Genomic DNA, 23,364 nt, shown 5'->3' with positions numbered 1-23,364 from the left:
GCCCCATGACCCTGAACAGGATAAGCCGTAAAGAAAATGGATGGACTACCCGCTGAGGCAAACAGAAAACTACGAATCAGCACATAGCATACATCTAAACACCATCATATTTTCAACTATTGACTACTGCAAAATGACTCCATACTCGGTTTCTGTGACAATGTCAGTTTGATTACAGGACATCCACAAAGCGTAAAATGCACCAGAGGTGCACCTGTCAGGCGAGCACTCAGATTGATGAAATAGGTCACATAAGGAGTGGCAGGTGTCAACTAAGACAAATTGCGGGCGATAACAGATACTAAACATGTTATAACAGACTCTTGAATACAAAAACACACATGTGACACAACCGCAATGTGTTTAGTGTTAATTTGTTGCAATGGATTGCAGTCATTCATCGAGAGGTGGCAGCCAGTAATTCAACAGGGTGTTGACTGTGATAAACACGGCGGTGCTAAAGAAAAAAAAACAAAAAAAGAATTGTTTTAGAGGTAGAGAGAGTGCGACATCAAACAGCCTGGCAGGCTTTTTCAAACAAAACAAGTCAGGTCACGCAGACGTGAGCTGTCCGGATGGCACCAGCCCGCCCACTCCACTGCCTCTGTGAGTGAATCGACGACACTCAAGCCATACAAAATTAGACGCCAGCAGAGGCCCCGCACTGCTTGAAATACCATGTTGGACCTCAACCCTAGCCTACTCTCTTCTTCATTACATTCTTTGATGCGCGACAACCAATCTTATAGGGCCTGGATACTCAGAAAGCAATTAGTTAGTGAAAAAAAAATAATAAAATACATCAGCTGAGCCCAAACCATGACTCCAATCCTGATGTCCTTATAGCTACTAATCCCCTCCCACGCTTTGTAGCTACTGGCAAAAATTTTGACATCAAGACGGAGTGGCTTTCATTTGACAGTTGTTCGCGTTTGAGTGAGCGATGGTTGTCAAGTAGACAGCCAGGCAGCGCGGTTCACTGAACCCCTCGATACACTGGCGTGGACAGAAAGTAAACACAGAGAAGCCCTGTGTCAAGAGATCAGCATAGATGCCGTTGTAGAGCCATGTAGCCTCTCGTTTTCATTTACAGAGGAGATGAGTGTAGGAACATTACAGAAGGAGCATTAGTGTACCTTTGTGACTGCTGACTGTAACCTCTTCAATTAGTTTCAGAACATAACGTGCTGACACTGTAACCTGTCTGCTTAATATGATCTCAATGGAGAATAACAACCTCACAAAAACTGTCATTAACTCATTTGCTCCCAAAGATGTATTCATACGTCATTTGTTTTTTGTTTGTTTTTGTTTTATGCTAGAGCATGCAGAAGGCGTTGATGCAGCCTCTGAACTAAAGAGAATGCTTGAAGCAGTGGTAGTTATCCCAAAAACGGCCAGCAGGTGGCAGCAGAGTATAAGAGATCAACCAGGTCCATGTTGCGAAAAGCTCTTTTCCCCACTGTTTTAAACAGATTTGTGAATGATGATGAAACTTAGTTATATTCTAATGCTAATTGCTGCAAAACGGAAACAGATAGAAATATACTTTTTTTTCCCCCCTGACTAATATTTCTTTTGGTAGGTTTCATGTTTTTATAGCAATAGAACACAATACTCTATGGGCCTTGCAAAATCAGTCAAAATCCATTAAAACATCCGGGAGCAAAGGGGGTTGCTTCAGTGAAAATGGCTGTGAGTGAGTGAATGAGTTAATGAGTAACAGTCATTGTATACGTCCCCTCCTGGACAATTTATGTTAGCAATGTTTCGGTTAATATAAGTGATGGTTTCAATTTACCGTAGAAAATGGTTGCTCATGGGGTGCCAGAAAAAATAGAGTAGAAATGGGAAAATGGAACGGAATAGAATTGTTATTTCGCGCTTTTTTTTTTTTTTTTTTTTTAGCTGTAGTGCCCAACATGCTTTACAAACCCTCACATTCACCCATTCACACACCAGTGATCGGCTCCTGCAACACAGGGCGCTGCCACTGGGAGCAAATCGGGGTTCATTGTCTTGCTCAAGGGCACTTCGATGAAGTCACCGGGGTTGAGGTTCGAAGACTCCACTACCTCATGGATGGGAGACGACCACTCTACCACTGAGCCACGCCGCCCTAAAATGTGATACTCATTAAATGAGTGAAAAGTCATCATCTGTGTCACAATTACCAACAAAGCACGGTGTGATGCACCATGCTCTCTGACAGGGACATCTAATTCATAATCAAGGTATGTTAGTTGCATTCATTCATTCATTCAATCACATGCAGTGTTGGTCACCTGAAAATTACACTTACAAAGACATGTAGATAAAGAAAACCAGGTCCACATATGAATGCAAAAAGCTCTGTCCTAACCGTCCACAAAGTTTCAAGTTAATCAGTTGTTTTTGGGCGTACAACCACCCAACAAACAGCAATCAAAAAGTACGTCACAGTTTTCTACTTGGCAGAAGTTAAAATGTCATCAATGTAGTGGTTTATTCAGGTTCAGCACAAAAAGGTAAGGATGAAACTTGGTCTTAAATTGGTGGAAGGCACCGTGGCCCGTCTGGCTTTGAGGACACTGCAGCAGTGCAAGCAGTTGAGAGGAAGCTATTGGCATAAACCCCTTTCATCCATTCATTGATTCATTCATGAAAAGATCAACTCTTCGGGATCGTAACATGATGACAGCCCTGGAAACAGGCATTGTGTGGTGTCTTGCAACGTTAGTGTCAAAGCTGGGCACAGCAATGACATCACCCTTTAAAGGCTGCGGGGGTTTGTAAAGGATAAAAGATGGATACACAAGGAGACAGTATACACTGGACCATGTTCCACCACTTCTGTAGGTCAAAAACACGTTGATGGATAAAGCTCTACAAGCAGAAATGTTCCCAACGTTGTGGTTACATTATAGACAGAGTATTGTGCAGCAGCAATGCAAGCAGTTCATCTATGGGGTGTACAGTTGCAAGAAAAGTAGGAGAATCTTTAGAATTTCCAAGATAATTTGGTCAGAAAATGTCAAAGCATCCATGTCACAATAGACAAACCCTGTTTTCTTACACTAATGCCAGGCAAGCAAAAAAGTGTTTCCGTGATTTCCTAACCACACATTATGTAAACTTCACAATGCAAAGTCTACTAAAACAGTCTATACACAGTAACAATGCCAATATTGCACAGGGGATTTGTTTACATGTACAAAATCTACACACTTCATCTGAGACCGTTTAGGTGCTGCTGTTTTGGTTAATAACAAAGTTCAGGAGTTAAATGAGGTCCATTTGTGAACAAAAGCATAAACTCTATGGGGTTACTAGTACCTGGGTTGGGAAGAGGGAGAGCAACGTGGTGCAATGGGTCTTGAAAAACAAGTAGCTCAAAACAAATATGTCCATCACCAAAGAAGCAATTATGACACCACCTCCAGTATTCTTACATTTGTCTATAAGCATATAAAATTGCCTCCAAATTTGCTTTTCAACTACAGTACTTCAAACCATCACCTCTTTAAGCCTGAGTACCGGTACAATTAATAATGAAAAATTAAAATGAGGAAAGCTGTGTTCATAAATACACGCTGTTAATTCTCCCTTTGTGAGTGAAAATTAATAAAACCTCTTGAGCATTGTGTGTGACAAATATGGAGACAAGGCAGGTTATAATGAAAATGAATGAATACGTTTAGGCAGACTCATTTGAATCAACAGATGGTGGTTGACACGCAGTGAGAGTATGAAGGCTGCGCCACAAGGCTAATCTCAACAAGGACAATAGAGACGAACAGTAAACAGTAGACAGACGACAGTTTTTTATGAAGGAAATAGCAATGAGGTGGCAGTTGTAGTTTGAATTTAAGGCTCGAGGGATGAAAGGATGGCAGGTTGGCAGGTAAAAAAAATAATAAATACATATGAAAACAACCCTGGGGGTATTTCCACTCTTACTGGGTGTCATTAACTGTCAGTCGGCATATCTCCCTGCACAGGCCTGGGCCTCCAGATAGAGGCATGTAATTGTCTGGAAGGTCAAGGGAAACTAGTAGATAGTTTGAGGAGAGGTCAAAAGAGGGAAAATATGACGAGAAAACAAATATTAGAAATCAGGTGGCGATGAATAAAGGAAGCAAATGATTACAAACGTCATGGAAAACTATTGCGGTCGCGCAATGAAGGCCCAAAACAAAGTAAGGACGTCAATGACGTCAAACCTCCATACATTCCTTTTTTATACCACTTATTCTCCTTAAGTCACAAGTAGTGTTGTTCCGATAACGATACTGGTATCGGCAGAGGTGCCGATACTGCATAAAAACAGTGGTATCGGTATCGGTGACTACTCACAAGTAACATGCCGATAGCATTAATTCCAACGCTAATATAGGATTTTGGATGCAGCATCTTGTGACTTGCTCGTGCACAACATTCACTGATATATGACATGTTCACTGCATGCCGATCTAAGATATCCTATTCGCCCTTGAATGCTCTGAACCAATGGCAGGACAGCTTTTTCATGTTCAGGAAAAAAAAAAATCTTAAGTATCGGCATGGTATCGGTCTCGGCCGATACTGCAAAGCTGGGTATCGGTATCGGTATCGGCAGCAAAAAAAACGTATCGGAATAACACTAGACACAAGTGAGCAGGCGCCTATCGAGACTGACTTTTGAGCATTACGCAGAGAAATTATAGAGTTGCAGTCATGTGTAGTGGGCAAAATATTGCCCATTGCTTTTTCTATGTTACACAGCTATGGTGAATTTGATTCTGGATCTGTACCTGGGTTTGTCGATTAGAGAAAAGAAAAAAAAAAAAAAAAAGAGTCAATAAGGTTAGTAGTAGTACCGTGCAGTGGAAAAGGGGTGTGTTACATTGTGCAAGTAAGGTTATTTATGTATTTATTTTTGTATCTATGTTCTCTCTGGCTTTTATTTGCTGCTTAACTGTGTATAGACATTTTAAAAAGTGGTGCTTTCACCTTTAGTAATATTAAACTAATATAATTATGATTAAATCACTCGCACATTTTTCATAAATGGTCAGAGGTCATTCGAAAGAGCGTGAGGACGACTAAAGGAGAGTGAATCAATGAGTGTGAGTGTTATAAATACAGATGTTATGCAGAGCAGAAAGGTCATTGAAGGGATAGATGAGTGGGAAAATGAATCAGATGCAAGGACCTTCATTTTTGGAAAGGACACCACGCTCATAATAAACAAAAAAAATAAGGGCTATGGTTAGGAAGAATGTGAGCATTGGCACCATAAGCAGTGCAGTTGTACGCATAGCTGATTTCAAGTTCAAATCAATGTATTCACTCATCGTCTCAACTTTGCTGTGACCTTGAACTGTGACAAAAATTTGGATAGATGGATGGATGTGTAAGGATCTCTGGATTTTTGTACAATCGCAAGTCAATGGACTGCTTTTTACAAGTATATAACACTTTATCGACATCAAATGGTGCCCAAAGCACTTTACAAAGCTTCACATTCACCCATTCACATTCATACACCAGTGGTGGGCTACTGCCATGCAGGGCGCTGCCAGATCCAGTGGGATCAGAATAGGGCTCAGTGTCTTGCTCCAGGACACTTTGACGTGGTCACAAGGGCTGAGGATCAAACCCACAACCTCCCGGTTGGGAGACAGCCACTCTACCACTGAGCCATGCCGCCCCAAAAAAACAGAAATGATAGTCTTCAAAGCCTGGTGGTAGAATTTTGCATTTTGAAAGATCATAACTTGGACAAAGTGGCCCTGACGGAGCAGCACTTATCCACTTGAAGTGAAAAAAAAATAAAAAATCGGCAGCCCTCAAGGGAATGAAAGTACTTTTGAAAAGACCAGAAAGCTCAAGGGTGCTATCAGGGAGATTATAGATTGAAATAACTGAGAGAGACATTTAAGAGGAAGGATGACAAGTAATGTGTGAAAGTTGAGGAGTTGTATCCAAGGGGAGCCAAAGTTCCCACAGCCGTGCTCAATTAACGTCCACGGAGAGCAACCAAGCAATCAATAACAATTAGTGTGCCAGTGTTTGCCTGCATCCAAGGGTCATCATAATCAAGGCAGCCCATACTGTCTTTAACCAGTGTTAGCACTAAAAATAGGGTTAATCGACATACTGCCCAGTACAATACTGTTTGTACTACACAGTATCTGCTTGGCTCACTGCAGTATTTCCATTTCAGAATAGGAAACCCAGAAACTTTAACCGCACCGCATTGTCCGCATAGGAACTAGACAAACACTAACAACTACATAGGAGAACATCTGAATTGTGGTCCGTTTTAATGCCGCTTCTCCTCCGCCTCTATCTGAGATCCCATTCCAAGGCTTCTTCCTTTTTCTCCTGTAATGAGGTTCCTTGGAGTTGCTCTTTGACTTAGACCAGGCGATGTCACAGATTTTTGTGAATTGTTGGCCTAGAGAAGCCCGTGACATTTGTGGGTGTTGTTGATCCGGCTTTTGCACTGTATGCAAGTGTTTTTAGTTGTATTTGGAGATGTAATGACAAATGGTTTTCAATGTGCGGAGACTCGTTCAGATTTTCTGAATCTCTTGATACGATGAACTGTAGATGATGAAATCTGTCAATTCATTGCAACTATACTTTGACAAACAAACCTCACCCCATTGTTGCTTGTGAACAACTGAGCCTTTCACTTTACACACCCCTGATTCTAATGTTCAACGTATGGAATTGGATATTCTCATGGGAGTTCCTACCGTGATGTCAAAAGCAGGTTAAGGTTGAGTGATAAAGGGGCTGCAGAGGACTGGACTTACAAATAGGACACCCGTCGACTCATCCTGTATATTTAGAAGGCAGGTGACAGAGCATACACAAAAACTCATCTTTATTTATATAGCATTTTCAAAATAGAGCACTATGAGGAAAGATGTACGCAACACATACACAACGCTGATACACACACACCTGTCAAATAATTCAGTGCAGTTAATAACACAGCTGGCCGCACAGGGAAATAACCATCTTGTCTATACATGGTTAAAAGACTACCGTGATGTCTTAGATAGGAAGTCCTAAATGTGTGCTTAATTACGTCTGTGCTTATCTTATCAATGGTGTTCACAATGTCAGCAATTAAATACACACACTTCCCCAACACCCTCTCCACTGTTATCCTGTGTGGATCTGGGCTTGTGCTGCTTACTACTCAGAGCATATGTAGGGTTGTTGCACAAAACTCGGCCACTGGAGATCTACAGTGCAGTAGTAAATGGCACTTCATTTAGATAGCGCTTTACCACCTTACAAGGCCCTCAAAGCGCTTTACATTTTTGACTACCCATTCAACCACTGATGACGCAGTATCAGGAGCAATTGGGGCTTCAGTGTATTGCTAGAGGATACTTCAACATGGTCACAATGCAATGGGATTGAACCCACAACCTCTGGCCATGTGTGTGTGTGATAGGAAGTAAAGGGACAATAGCTGTTCGCTTTTGTGTCGGAACTGCCTCCTGAGGGGATAACAAGTCTTTGTAACCACAACGCGATTTAGCTCTGGAGCCAAGGCTTCCGCTTTCTACATGCAGAAAACATTATTGTGGCATGAGAAATGGCCGTTCACCACAGGAATTGCGCGACATGCGGCACACATTGTTTAAATCTGTTCTATGTTTCTATCCATCCGCACATACACGAGTTTGTAAGCGCGCATACAAGTGAGATGTCTTTAAAGTAAATCGTAACAACTCAGGGAATCCATCTTTCATAAACAAACCGCTTGCGAGTATATTTCATAAGTTTTTGCGAGAATTACCAGATCTTGCGAGACAGGACATTCTGAGAATTATGCCTCAGAGGCCAAAATCTTTTCAGCGGAATATGGTTTTTAGTTTGTGAATGACTACAATACCACAATGCCTGTTTAGTCAAATTAGATGAAATATCAAAACGGTAGTTGTAACTGTGTTTACCAACAGACTATAATTGGTTGGCTCTGACCTTTAAACACAACCTTGTCTCTTGGCACTCATTCTCACGGTGTACACTCTCAAGCCCTCAGGCTGTCTGCCTCGAGGGCCCATTCTCTCGAGGCAGACTCGGCTCGCGAGCCCCCAGGCGTTTTGTCCGGGCGCCATCCTATGAAAAGCCTGTCTGTCAAACCCAGGTGTTCAAACCATAAAAGTAAGATTGCTTGCCAACACTCACATCTAAATAAGCTGTTCGATACTCTTGAACTAATAGCAAACATGAAAAGCAAACATGAAAAGCAAACCTACGGGCCACCTGGTTCACACTTAAATAAAAACAGGAAACAGTTTGATTCAAACCCAGAAGCAATCGAAAGCTGAAGTCTGTGTTCCATATTCAGCATTTAATTCTGTCTCTTCAGGTTTCAACCAATGTAAAACAAGGCATGATCGAATTTAACCAGAATGTATCCCATCAGGCATCCTTGGATTGTTTATGGTACTTAACTAATTTGCTCCCAATAACGTGTAAATACGTTTTTTTTAATGTTCTAAGTCTCCCAAAGACGTATTTATACGTTTTTTTGTTTTTGTTTTTTTTATGCTAGAGCGTACAGAAGGCTGTGATGCAGCCTCTCAAGTGCAAAGAACGGTTGCAGAAATGGTGGTTATTACACAAACGGCCAGCAGGTGGCTGTAGAGCAAAGGAGATCAACCAGGGCCATGTCGGAAAAAAAGCTCAATTACTTACAATTTTGAATAGATTTGTGAAAACCGATGAAACTTAGCTCTCTTCTAATGCTAATTGCTGCAAAACGGAAACAGATAGAAACTTACTTTTTTCCTGATGAAAGAAGAGACTTTAATCTTTCTTTTGATAGGTTCCATGTTTTATAGCAATAGAACACAATATTCTGTGGGCTTTGCAAAATCAGTCAAAATCCAGTAAAACAGCCGGGAGCGAACGGGGCTGCTTCTGTGAAAATGGCTGGGAGTGAATGAGTTAACAGTTGCTGTTGTAGAAAATTTGTAAAACAGAATTATCAGATCAGCTCAGGTGATATAACTGACTTTTGAATGTGGTCAAATCTACTGTATTTAAATCTCAAAATATGAGAAACAATGTTTTTAATCTCCAGTATGGTTTCAAACAGATAATTTGAAAAAAATAATATGAAATACTGAAGACACAAAACACAAGATGATTAATTCTTTGGATCTGCCAAAAGTAAACAATAAGGAAAAGTCTCATGCTAGTCTGCATTCAAAGGGTTATTCTTTAAGTTCAAGTGTGAATACAATGTAATGTGAACTATTTACATAAATTAATCTTAAAATAATGAGGGGATAACTATATACCGCTCAAAGGCGTAGTTACTGCATATTTTTGCCACCCGCTGTATCCTTGTGAGGGCCCTGATAAATTACCCAACACCACATTGCAATAACATAGGAACAAAAGCGGCAGGCAATGCTAGAGATATGCGGATAGAAAAGTGCACATTCAACACCGTCGCAAGTGGGTGGGAACAAAAAGCGCATGTATGTGCAGGCGTGTTACCAGCGATGGCGCTGAAGGCAAGTATGACGCCTGTTGATGACTGTACGAACCAAATGTAATGTCAAAGAAACCTGGCAACAACCGGGGTTGTGGGGGATCTCATGACTCAAAGTCCTGAGTGGGTGCCATTATCGCAGATGTATTGTAATGGAAGAGGTGTTGACGCATTCATGTGTTAAAAGAGAAGGTCTGGTATGAGGACATGAGTGAGCGTATGTTATATTGCTCATGCATGTGGAATTTAAATGGAAACATTTTTCATCAGTAGTTTGTGAATGATGCTAATTTAATGTTCTGTCACCATCTACCCCCCTTGAAATCATAGCTTGTGACTCCACTGCCCGAAATATCTTCACACCGTTGTTGTTGTTGACACATAGTGACAAGGACCTGAGCTAAAGAGAAATAGGCGTCGCTAAATCCACAAATAGATATAAAATCAAAATTGTGTCTCACAGCCTTGTGAGACAGATGTCAAGCAAAGACGAGAGGTTAACAAAAACAAACATCTGCCGTGAACCAAGTCACAAATCTGCAACGTTCTAATTTTAGCTACTAAAGATGTTTTCAGTTGTGACGGACATGACACGGTTCTCTGGCTGCTCTTGTCCTCTGCATTTGTGATGTGTGTGATTTGTGATGTCTCCATGACCGTGTCTCTGCTTGTTATTATTTTGTTTGGTCTAATTAAAATGATTAACATAGCAACATCAACAAGTAAAACTCTTGCTTCATTAAATTCCAGTCTAGTCGGACTGCTTTTAATTATCCCAGAAAAGAAGGAAAAACTCTGCCGGTTGATGGTAAAGGCTAGTCATATGAATGCTTGTGTAATTGGCAAATAATGTTGTGTTTTACTACCCTGATCAAAACCCACTCAACAAAAGCAGTTTCCGCAGATAGGTGATAAAAAGCTAACGACACTCCACGGGATGCAACGCAGAGTACAGTATTGCCTTGACTTTCAACACAATCTTCCATTGAGATCAATTATACTTGGAGTAATTCATTGAAGAGGTAAAACTGTCGGCGCCATAAAAACCTCTATGAACAAAATAGTAGGCCGATTCAGTGTATATACTTCTGCACGACTCACAAAAATGTAGGGATACTTTGCTTTCAGGTGAAATTTCAGGGAATGAATGTGTAACCTTTAAATGTGAACATAACATTACATAACCTTCCTTCCTTCAAAGTTTTGAATGTCTACCTGTTGAATGCTTCAATACCTTTTGCTCAACTTGCACTGAGAAAAAAAAATAAAATAAAATTCAAATTTCACAACAAGGGTGTCTGATTCTATACCTGTCTGCTGCCAAATTTGCATTGCAAATGAAAATATGTTCTCAATTGTTGCACTTGAATAAATACATGTTAGGGATGTTCAATACCACTTTTTTTCAGACCGAAACCAATATCGATACTCAGACCCTCAGTACTCACCGATACCAACTGCCGATACCAGTAGTACATTGACAAAAAAAATAAATAAAAAAAAATAAAAAATAAAAAAACAGCACAGTCACACTCTTCAATAGTCTTAACGCTCAAAACTAAACACAAAAATGCTCTTTTAGTTTAAGATTCACAATTTTGAAGTATTTCCAAACCGATGAAGTTTTGGTGAAAAACTGCTGCAAGCTAGCGCCAGTTACAGGCAAGGAGGACTCACTTAACGTCTTCCCCCTCTGCCATCGGCCGCTTGTACTCGTCTGCGTCATGAGTACTCGAGTACTTGGAAAAAGGCTGGTATCGGTACTCGCCCATCCCTAATATATATATATATATATATATATATATATATATATATATATTTCTCTACCACTGTTTTTGTATTTTCAAGTAAAGCAGCAATGCACACATTTTGACACTACATATTGAAAAAGTGAAGAATGGGAACATGATTATAAAAAGTGTTTCCTTGGCATGAATAACCACTAATCAAATCTTCCCCTCTAATTCCCCTTAAAAGCAGTGCTGTCCGCGGCACGTGGAGCGTAATGGATGAGGAAAGGGAAGCTCCCAAGCACAACAGCTTGAGAAGGCTAGGAGGAAATTGATGTCCTTGCCTTGGAAGATTCGGCGTTGGAAGGTGCAAATGTGAACTGAATAAAAATAAACTGGGAAATGTCCCACTTAGTTTATTCCTTGATGCAAAAAGGGGCTCAGGAATTGCTTGTAATTGAAGCCCACGTAGCTTATGTGAAAGGGAGGGAGAATTATGTGGAAAAAGTACTTCATGGTGTTTTATGTTTTGTAAGACAGCCAACATAGTAAATCAAAACGATGAAAACAAAGCGCTACAATAAGAGAAGATGATGTCAAAATGAGTCAGAGTAACTGCCAGAGTAGTAGTGTGTTTGTTGGTGGCTTTAAATGATATTTGACTTCATAAGCAGCATTGTAGACAGTGGTTGGCACATCTGCCTCACAGTTGAGAGGACAATGGGTTCGAATCTTCGCTCAAGTCCTCCTGGACTCAAGTTTCCTCATTATCTTGTGCTTGTGTGAGTTTGTTTTTTTTGCGGGTAGGCTACTCCACCTACATTTAATTTTCCTCACAATGCTCGAAACAGTCGGAATGGATTAAATAATAAAAATAATGAAGAAAAAAAAAAGAAAAAAGAAAAAAAGGTATTTGTTTGTAGGGGACATTTGCGGCCCCTGGAAATCCTGGGGCCTCAGGCAATTTGCTTGTGTTTGCCAAACTACAAGTTAACTGTAATAGAATCCAGCAGCTCACAAACGCCTCTAATGAGGACAAGCGCTATAGAAGGGACGCATGGATTAATATAATAACCATTGTGGTACTGCCGCGATGGAAGCAAATCTTTACTTGCAGTCTCGACAAATATGCAGTTGGCAAGTAATTATCTGCTAGTTTATATACTGCGGTCTGGTGTCATAACTTTAAGCAGAAGTATGACTTTCAAGCTATTTACCCAGCTGAATATAAACTTTCCTGCTTTCAGGTCTAAGATCGATGAGTACAAAGAGGGTGGCGGATTTGGAACGATAGATATGTGCTCGAAAATATCTGATAAAAGTTCCTCAGTGCCGCCTAAGAACAACCAAATTGGTAATACCAAAAGCAATGGTGGAATATCGCTCCTAAAAGGAGTCCCTAGGCTTTAAGATACACAGGTGTGCATTGCAGGTTTATACTGTCATAAGTTACAACTTGCAGACTCTTTAAAGCGGCAGCTCCAACTGTCTTGGGAAGAAAACCACACAAAGTTTTGTCTTAACACGATTGCATGTGATTGCATGGAACGGTTTCCTCTACTGTGCCATCACAAAATGTTATCACGATGGATGAAGAGTTTTCTAAACACAGCCGGCGGCATTCCACCCATCTACTCCACTGTCAACTCCAAGAATACCCAGCATGCATTCAAACATTTTTTTTTCCTGTGAGCGTTTTGAGCTATGTGAACATATTTTGACTAGAAAAAACATCAACTTTACAAACTACACTTGCATGCTCTGAATGAATACACAATGTGATTGATTATCACGTTTGATTGGTCTTTACACTTCCTGTGTGCATAGATTTATTACTGTAATTACCAACTGCATTACTGTTGAGCTGGTTAAATTCCAGTTTGTCAAAAATAATGGAATATTACACTCTGGTCCATATGGAAAAGCATCTAGGTCTGGAATAAATTGTTCCAATAGACAAAAATTCGCTCTGCACCGCCATGGGGTTGATGAGAAAACCAATACTGGAGCTGTTGTACTCGTTAAGATTGCACTTTTAAATTCACTAAGCCCGTCTCGGTGTGTAGTAAACATCCATTGTAATTACTATGTTAATAATTAAACTACCAGTGTTTTCAAGTAAGAAGGTCGGGGAAAAGTTCCAATGACTTTATTTTAAGGCACTCAAAGGACTTCCGGGTAAATGAGCAAACATGAATTTCAATTCAGTTTGAACAAAGCACATGAGGAAACATTCATTCACCAAGGTGCATTTTGTGTTGGGTGTGTATTGAAAAACTAACAGCGCACATGGTTGTTGACTGTGACGTTATCCAATTTCCTGAATAATTAATGTGGTAAACTCAGCAGCCAAGTAGTGTGCATAATTGCATAACATTGCTCCTCTGTGTCATTGCGACCAATAAGAATAAAAACGTTTGCTTCGCCCTTAAGGGTTTTTCACCTTGAGACACTGCTACACTCCACCCAACCCTTTAAATTTATTATAAACACTCCCTCATGCATGGTACCTCTATGTGGAAATTGTCCCACTCTTGACAGAACCCACTATTGTAAAGTCAAGTAAAGTGGAAGTGTCACAGTTCAACACAACCCTTTTTGAAATAGTGGCCAATTTAGGAAAATTATAGCATTTCAAATAAAGAGCAACGACACCCGGGATGTCAAAATGTTTCTATTTCACACGACACATATTCTTTATCAGCTGATTTGTACTTAAATGTACAAAAAGTATTGTAGATTTATCATTCATTCATTCCTGCTTAAACAATTTTAGTGGCTAGCTCGGGAAAAACATTGGAAAAACCCAACAACAACAATTGTTTTATAGTGTTTCCATATATTTGTTTCTTTCCTTTCTATGGACCTAAACAAAATATAACAAGTTAGAATCATCTTCAAACCAAAAGCAGATTTAAAAAAAAAAAGAAAGAAAAAAAGAAGGTTTTATGGAATTATGTAAAATCTGCGCTATAGCGAGGTACAACTCAAGATAAAAGGTGTAATATAGGAATTTTGGACCCAAATACAAATCTACGATAAAGTGAATCCGCGACAAGTGAAATGCAAAATAGTGAAGGAACAAAAATATGCTCACCCTATTTTAAGTAAATTAGAACTAAATGATCTTAATCCCCATCACAATATGTCCCATTCCAACTTTACGGGAGAAAAGTGTCTTCAATTAACTTGATAAATGTATCTCGGTCTATGTAAAAGTTTCTCCAGCTAACTTAGCTTAGCATAATGTAGTTTGCTGCCGGTGTCTCTTAATACAGCAGCAGTGAGTGACATGATTATATGAGGAAATGAGCAAAAAATAAAGAGCAGTCCAATACGACAATCGCGGCTGGATATTTTATTTATATTATTTCTTTTATAAGTAATCGCGTCCACTGCAGACCATCGGAGCAGCCGAAACGGCCACGAGAGACACTTGATCCTGATCACCTGACTAATCGATTCTAAAAAGATTAATTAGTAACAGCCTTACTAATATATGGGCTAGCGATCTTTATGCCGCCAATATTTTCTCCCGCCCTTTCTTAGAGGAGTTGGTCTCACAAAAAAATAAAATAACATTTTGCATCAGTGCACTGCATAAAATCCCCTTTTTCATTATTTTCTTTTCGAAACAGTTCTAAGTATTGTTAGCTGCAAAATAAGTGACCGTATAAACACAAAATGAGCTAGCGGCAAGGACGCAATGATTCGTCTGTTTTTGGCCTTAATAAGCCACTATAAGTGTTGATACGGCTCAATTGAGAAATTGACTATTTGCCGCAACTGCTGCTGCTGACTTTTGGGTATTGGCAGAGCAGTATCACTCATATCGGTACCTCCAGATTTCAATTTCAATAACCCTCGCTGCATGCGTTCGTACCTCCAGGCACATGTGGACTTTGTGTGCTGCATAAAATAACACGCGTCTCTTGACACAACCTTGGTAACCCGTCCTGAGAATATTTATTTATTTGTTAACAAGTACCTGATGTAAATACAATGCAGTGGTCTGTCAGGGGGATCATGGAAAAATAAAAAAAGGGGGGAAAGTTCGGAACTCCAACAACAGTGACCCACTGGCATTACTACAGGGATGTATATGTTACTTTTCTGTTTTCAGGATCGCGTTGTGCTTGTCATGGGATGGGGCAGTACGCAAGGCAAACAGGATATGAACATAGCAAGACCTCAAATGTGAATCTGTGCATCGGTCTCACCAGGCTTTACCTTCATATGTACATCTATCACAAGACAAAGTCTCAACCACCCACAAAGCTCCACTGATGTTAACTTTGGGAACGTGTGCAAACATAGCATAGGCACAGCTTTCGCAGTGCAGAAAATGGAGCAAATTGAATACAGCCCACCAAAAATCCTTGAACAAGTGCTCCCAAAGTGTGTGGAGAAAAGGAAAGCAAAGCAGGAAGAAAAGGATTTGCTTGCCTTTTGTCTGACGAGTGTGCAGTCGCTGCTGCGGGGTGCTTTGCAACCGCTTCTTAAGAAATAATATCTAAACAAAGCTGGTAGTTTTGTTTACCTTGCTTCAGGTTTTAGCTCTTGTGGTGGATGCGTTTATTGTGCACAGTGGAAGCTTTCACTCACAATGAATATGTGCATGCCCCCGTATTTCTGTACGGGGAGGTAGGGCGCTGACAGTGATTTTTCTTGATGAGGTTAAACATTGGAGAGATTCAACACATTCACCTACAGTATTTTCCATACTATTTAATAGGGATGAGCAAGTACACCACTATCTGTATTTGTTCAACCATCTAAATTAACTGTATCTGTATTAGGAGGAGGCGTGGCCTAAACCGGAAGTGGGGGTGGTTTGATCGGAATACTTTATTTGGTTTGTTTTATAAATTCAAAAACCAACATTATCTGGTCAAATAAAGCGTGAAATTTATATAATTTTTGTTTATTTGAAAACTATTGCCAAAACAGTGTAATTGAGATTCAAATCAGTACTTTTCATCACAAAAGTAAGAAGTTTCGAACAAGTTTTTTTATAAACTCGGAAAATGTATGTGTATGAATAAATATTTGCTTAACAGTCTAAGAAATGAGATTCAGTGGGGGTTTTTTTTTAATCACAATTAGCTCTAACGCGCAGCCTACGTATGTATATGTTACGTAACTAAACAAATTCACTAAGTAAGTACAGCTTGTAGCTTACAAAGTTTGCGAAAGTGGACTGCAGGGGAATAAACTGTGGCCTTATTTTGTGGCAATTGCACATGTTCACAATGTACAGTACACAGTACATCTATGGGGTTCTGTCATCACTGAATCCATTATGAATTAATCTTCAGCTTTGTATCTTCGCATCACAAGGCGTACGCTAACTATATACGGTATGTGTAGCGTATTAAGAATTGCCCGTGCTTCACTGATCTCCTCCCGCAAGTGGGAGGAGATCACAGGACAGGACACGCTGAAGGATTTACATCTCTAAGCTGTCCCTCGAGTTCTCCGGATCGGTAAGAGAGCTGAAGGATGCTGCCGGGGAATATGATAGGTGCTCTGACCCATTTTGTTAGTGTGACAACAAGCCTCTCAAGAAGTCGAGGCGGAGAAAGATTGTGAATAAATGGGCGAGTGAAGCTAACAAATAGAGACAGCCTGGCCCTCGATGTTTCCCCGAGGACTTAATCATGAAAAATGTTTTTCCAACAAATGTCAGTGGTGGTGAAAATAGTCCGTTCGCAAACATTCCCCGGCTGCCCCTGTGCATAACTCAATCCTTGTATACAGTGAAATGTGAAATTGATGGATTTATTTCTCATTATGACACTCACAGAATAGAATTACACTTGGAGTCTTATATACAGTTTGAATGTTTTTTTTAAACATGGTTACTGTCTAATTAAAATACTGTATTGAAGTGCTGCACTGCGAAATATTTGCAAACAATTGATGACTATTTAAAACTGCCTAAAGACGGCATAAGCACTACCTGGCTTTTAATCTGGATAAACGAAGCTCCTCCTCTCACTTCAACATAGTTTCCGGGCACTAGATGGCATCAAAGCACAAACTTAGTAAATAATTCAACCAATAATAGTGTAACTAGAAAAAAAATACACAAATAGGTGACTTGGTGAATGAATGGATGAAATAAATTTTTTACATATCCGCGCTCTCCTACATTTACCGTTAAAACTGTAGTCAAACATTCAATGTAAACCAATTTCTATGCGCTGCCAAAAACGTCCTTCAAAACACGCAAAGTACTTCCACTTTATACCACACTTCCCCAATTCACGTTTAATTTATGTACTGGTATGGTAACGCACATCAAGAAGAAAGGGAAAACTGTCAGTGCTCAATGGTCCAAGTGTCGGCAGACTCGACAACCTTGGATAATGAAGCTGATTTCAATGCAAAATGCAATGCTTTGATGATATCATCAGCTGGGCTGAAACAGCCTTTTAACTTCCTACACTGCTATAAATTGAGACACACCTAAATGAATCATCAGAGAGAGATGTATTAAATTGATAAATCATGCAAGTAATTCACTGTGGCGACCGATGATGGGACAGGGACACGCTGAAACTCATACGGTCTTGCTAAGGATGTGGAGGTTATGTATCAAGTTTGTCAGTAAAGTTCCAGGACTGGTGACATACATATTTAAAACCCAAACGCCAACATTTACATTTTCTCCCTCATCATTACGGAAGCAAGAGTAACTGAAATTGGACATTTAGGACATTGACATAATCTTATTATGTGCTGGGTTTTATTAGACATCAGCAACACACAGTATACACAAATGCATTGCTAAATATCTTGATTATATGCCACTTCATAAAACTAAATGCTTTCCTAAGAGAAAGTCCACCACTTGTAGCTCAAATTACTGCGCTGTACGATGAGGTCACCTTCAACAGCGATAAAGCGTCATGCTCAGGTTAATGCGTCTGAAATAAATACTCTAATAATATACCGCTCTCAGTGTTATCATTTGACACGCGCGTTTTTAAATATGCATTTCTTTCACAGGAGCTTATTCAATTTATTATAAAAGGTTGAAGTTTGAATGCGTTTGGAAGAACATGTTCCTTGAAATTGATATTACGCAAGGCTAAAAGTGCATGCAGGTTTAGAAAGCAATATTTGAATGATTAATACCAGATGAAAAGCTTTTATACTCGTATTTGATGCTGGATGAGGCAGAGTGGGTGCTTGCGGTGTATGTGGAGATTCACTATGTTAATGATGACTGAATACTGATAAAGGGCCATTTTTCTTGGTGAAAAAGAGACAACAACAAGGAAACAATTTGCAGGAATCAATTTGCTATCTCTAATAAGACATTTTATTCACTAATTTGGAAAATCCAAGTACTACGAGCATCTGATGGTGATTTGGAATTGTGTAATCATATTACGCACTAAATTATCCTATTTAGTTTTTTGTCGTTTTTCAGGCAAAATGGAATTATTTTAATGGGACATTTGTTTGTAATCATATCTTAATTTGATTTGTACTTATTCAGTGGAAGAAGCAGAATCCACCTTGAAGTTGTAAAATTGTAACCCAAAATCTTCAGTCGTCATACGTCACATGACATCATGGACAATCACTGCAGACATCAGTGAAATGGGGAGTTGTCGGTGCTAATACTGCTAACAAGATTTGAATGTAGCTTCAGTTAATACCTCCCCACAACCCGAGTCGCTGACCATACCTCAAACATGGCCGTGAATAAATAAATAAATAGTAAATCCAACTTCAATAAAATAGCAATGTTAGCAATAATGTGCTAGCATTAGTGCTACTAGCGCTAATAAGCTAATGTTAGCCACAGCTACTACCCCGGTAGCGTGACTTATTTGTAAATCACAAACATGAAATAGTATCAAGTTTTTCTTACTCTGTTGGCTTTTTAACACGTTCGTTCCAAACAAAAGGACAGCCTCATCATAGGGTGATGAGTACTCTGGCCATCTTGGACCACCATTATATTCGCTGTTTCAAAATCAGAACAAAATGGGGATTCACCACCTGATTTCCATTGTAATAGTATATTGTTTTTCTTATGACCAAGCATAGAACACCAGCATGTTGACTAGTTTATTCTTCACTTCCTTACTGCCATTTTCCAGAGAATCCCGTGGCCCTGGATGTGACACAGTGGCAGTTCATCAAAATTACACGGTATGTTCTTGTACAACTACTATGCTCATCTATTTAATTTTCGAAACAAATGTCATTTTCACATGCGCCGTGCCAAACGCACAGCAAAGATGCATTGAACTTGAGGCTGGCAGGTCCTGCTGAGGGAATGTGTAGCATTGGTGGAATGCTGCTTTTTGGCCCTGCTGCATTTAGTGCACGCCAGACAATGACAGTATGCCAGGCAGGCAGGATCGACTCAGGGGGCGGTCATGTTAAATACCATCTCCTGGAGCGCAAACGGCAACAATTTGAGCTGGTGTTAGTTTGAATGTGTTTGTGTTTCTTAGCGTTGTGTTCATATTCAGGGCACACAGCCGCACAACCATTTGACACGAGCTGTGTACATGACATGAGAAGAGACGGGAAAACTTCCCCGCTGCCTAATTATCCATCAATAATGCAACTCAGATAAACATAAACCACCAGTGTGTTTGTGCATTTGGGCGGATGATGCTTTAAAGATCACAGGGGACATCGGCTGTTACATTTTGAACACTCGTAATGAAGGAAGACTAACATGATTGCGGTTTTGTTGGCACATCTAACTACGTTAACAAGCTCTGCTGTTTGGGTTGTCATGGCGAATGAGCAAAAACATGTTCTCTTGAAACAAGAGAATGGCAGCGGCAAAACTCCAAAGAAATCCAAAAATAAGACGTGTTGACATTGCTCGATGGTGACACTTAGTCTGATCACGGTTTGGAGCACTGGAGGGGAAAATGGCCTGCTTCTCTTTAACTATGAGCAGAAAGATAATGATCTACTGTATATTCAGTTATTCACATTGCCTCAATAATTGTGACTTTTTCCTCACTTGAACTTCATCTTTTCATAATTACTGGATGAGATTTCTTGAGAAAATATGCATCCGGTATTTTAAAAAGAGCCCAAAGCAACCCATTTTCAGAAAAAAAAGAGAAATTAATTTGAGAAGATAGACCTTTTTTTCAAAGTCCAATTGAAAGTGCACTGAAGTGCTCCCAGTCAAGAAACAGTTACATGTTTAATGTATGGGTTGAGTTAATGTTCCAACAGACTTTTAATATCCACATGGGGATCGTAAGAAGGATTTTACATTATTAATGTACTCCCCTCTAACCTGAAAACAACTTATGGGGAGCAGAAAATGAAACCGTGGAAAATTCAGTTGGTGCTTCAGGTGTGCAGAGGACACACAAAAACCTTCCTATTTTAGTTACCTACAAACTTATACCCCCAAATATAACAAAACTGCACCTTTCAGAGCAGCCTTTTATAGTGGGCAGTCTAAGGCACACCTGTGCACTGATCATGGTGTCTAATCAGCATCTTATTATCTCGGCAAAGGAGAGGTGCTCACTATCACAGATTTAGACTGGTTTGTGAACAATATTTGAGAGAAATTGTGATATTGTGTATGTGGAAGAAATTTGAGTTCATCTCATAAAAAACTGGGAGCAAAAACAAAAGTGTTGCGTTTATATTTTTGTTGAGTATATTTCGGGAAAAAAAAAACACTTTACAGGGTCTTTAAATAATAATATATGTTGTTTAAACTGGTTTAGAAAAATCCTAGATATACATTGTTACATCATCCAATTGAAGATTGCTCTGAATTGGATATTTACAACTTTTGCCACTGTCCTCTTTCACAGGACGGCTCCTGTTAACTCAATCTGGGGCGGTTGTTTTCCACTTTATAGCAGTCCAGCGGGAAAGTATCAAAAGACATGACACAGCTTGGAACTACGAACATGTACAATAAATAGGACCTTGTTTTTATAAAGAAAAAGAATCAATAGCAAATGTGTGGTGGAAAACGGGCACGGGAGTTATTGACTAACAATGTTTATTCTTACAATGACGCCTCTTGAGGACCTAGTTGGTGGAGAAAATTGGAGCCAATAATCCACCTACAACACCTCTGCCGTTGCTAGCCAATACCACGTACTTTACTAGTTTAGTTAATTTATTAAAATTAAAAACAATGCCCATCCCTTGTTGGGAATAAGACTCGCAAACAAAAGCAGAGTGCAGAAGCAAATAAATTGGATTGCGTGAGACAAAACAAGGTGAATATGGGAATTGCTTTTCAGAACTGAAAAGTGGCAGAGTTAGTTTGGAGCAATAAAGAGACTAAACCATATCAATCAGCGCACAAATACTTAGCAGCTGTTTATTCATGCTGAGTAAGCATTGCGCTAAGGCAATAGCCTTGAGTGCTAGCTTATTCACTCTGTAATACTCATGACTCTTCCCTTCCATTTGGCTAATATAAAAGTAAGATCGGAATAATTGGTAGTTTTCCAGACTGCTAAATTACCTGAAGACGCAAGCGCTAACCTATAGTGACTACCTCCAAAATAAAAAAAAAAAAACAACAACCGTAACTCTATGACTTGTGGACATACCTATTCTGAAGGAGAGCGGGCCACCAGAGGTGCTTGTCACCCACATGGCTAAGAAGAGCAGAAGCGCCCAGGCTGTGAGCATCTTCTATGACTCCTCATGGGTCCTGCGCCGGGGGTGCCCCTGTCACAGCCACCTGGAACAACCAAAGAACAGCAACGTGAGAGACAGCAGGTACGTCGAGAGATGGTTGACGGCGTTTCAATTAACTTGCCGGAAGCTAAGCATCTGTTAAGCTCAATTCCAAACTGCTGCGTGGCACAAACCTTTTCTAAATGTATTTGTCGTCTCTGTGTGCCTCTTGTTGCATGCTGGGAAGCTATTAGTGAGAGTCTAAAACGCCTGCCAACTCAACCTGAGAGCTGCAGCACGACATTTAACTTTATTTTAATCGATTTATCTGTTTGCAAAAGCAGTAGGAAACCTCAAATTCCATACAGTGAAAACGAGTAACCTGAAGCATTTTAGGGGTTTTCTGTTAAAAGCTCAATACTACTGTGTTGATTAAAATGCATCAAACATGAGATCGCCAATATACTGGCATTGTAGCATAGCCTGCAGATAAAGTAGTGCCTTAAGATATGACTTTAGTTCATTTCATGGCCATGCTTGTAACACTCAAATCATCTTTCCCCATTGAAATGACTGTAAATGTCAATCCGGTCCAGCCTCTCCAAAAGTATTTGTAATGTGTTTTAAATTATGAAAAATAGCACTCTATTATTGTTATAGTAATGGCTGTTGAATAGAATGTAAAACTAAAACAGCTTTTGCAACATTCTTTGCTTCTGTCATGCTTTGGGTTGATTTTGTTACTTTCGTCAGGGCTCAGGTTTAATTTTGGTTTAATTTGATTTTGTCCTCATGTTTCTTTAAATTCAGTCATGATCTGTGTTTTGTGTCGTTGTCCTTGTGTGCTCCCCTAGTCTTGTCAAGCATTGTTATGTCCACCTGTGTTTGCTTGCCCTTCCTCAAGTGTCAACCAATCAGCATCGTCTGCCACTTGTGTCTCCCCCAGCTGTGTCTAATTGTGTCAGTGTGTTTGTGTGTGTGTGTGTGTGTGTGTGTGTGTGTATTTAGTCTCTTGTCTCCCCACTGTCCCCGTCGATTCATTGTCCTTTTCCTCATTTCATGCTGCTGGTTTTGTTCCACGGCTTGTCTCGGTTTACCCCTTTTGGACTTTGTTGTTTTTGTTTTAGTTTATAGCTAATTTTTGCCTCCTCGTTTTTGCTTATTAAAATTCTTTTTGACCGCATTCTTCGCCTCCTTGCCCTGCTTCCCTGCATTTGGGTCCTCAATCACATCTAAGACATGACAGCTTAATTTCAACGTCAATTGTGTTGAACCTTTTGTTGTGGCCCACATGGGGGCGCTATAACAGACATACAGATACTGTACATGGAGGAGGGTCTTCATAAAGAGGGCAGTAATATTAGCCATTCTTAACAGAGGATAAAGAATATATGTCATTAGGTATTGTTTATTATCTGGCTATGTGTTGCCTCATTGTGTTCAAGATATCTGTTGCTTAAAGGTATGATATTTTTATCCCATCTG

General features: G+C 39.8%; 1 protein-coding gene across 7 annotated transcripts in view; it reads right to left on the bottom strand.

The window, feature by feature from the left end:
- The window catches only part of grik4 (glutamate receptor, ionotropic, kainate 4), a 301,922-nt gene that overhangs the window by 148,698 nt on the left and 129,860 nt on the right, over window positions 1-23,364 (bottom strand). For all 7 annotated transcript variants that reach the window (XR_013287896.1, XR_013287897.1, XM_077541047.1 and 4 more), the window contains one exon: window positions 21,810-21,943. Coding sequence is in view for 5 of the 7 variants with exons in the window: in XM_077541047.1 (XP_077397173.1) it covers window positions 21,810-21,891 (82 nt within the window). In the remaining 2 variants the exon portion in view is untranslated. The remainder of the gene's footprint in view (window positions 1-21,809; window positions 21,944-23,364) is intronic.

Source organism: Festucalex cinctus, chromosome 13 (assembly GCF_051991245.1).
Source record: "Festucalex cinctus isolate MCC-2025b chromosome 13, RoL_Fcin_1.0, whole genome shotgun sequence".
Classification (NCBI taxonomy): domain Eukaryota; kingdom Metazoa; phylum Chordata; class Actinopteri; order Syngnathiformes; family Syngnathidae; genus Festucalex; species Festucalex cinctus.
The sequence above is the reverse complement of the archived record's forward strand: the minus strand, read 5'-3'. Positions and strand labels throughout refer to the sequence as shown.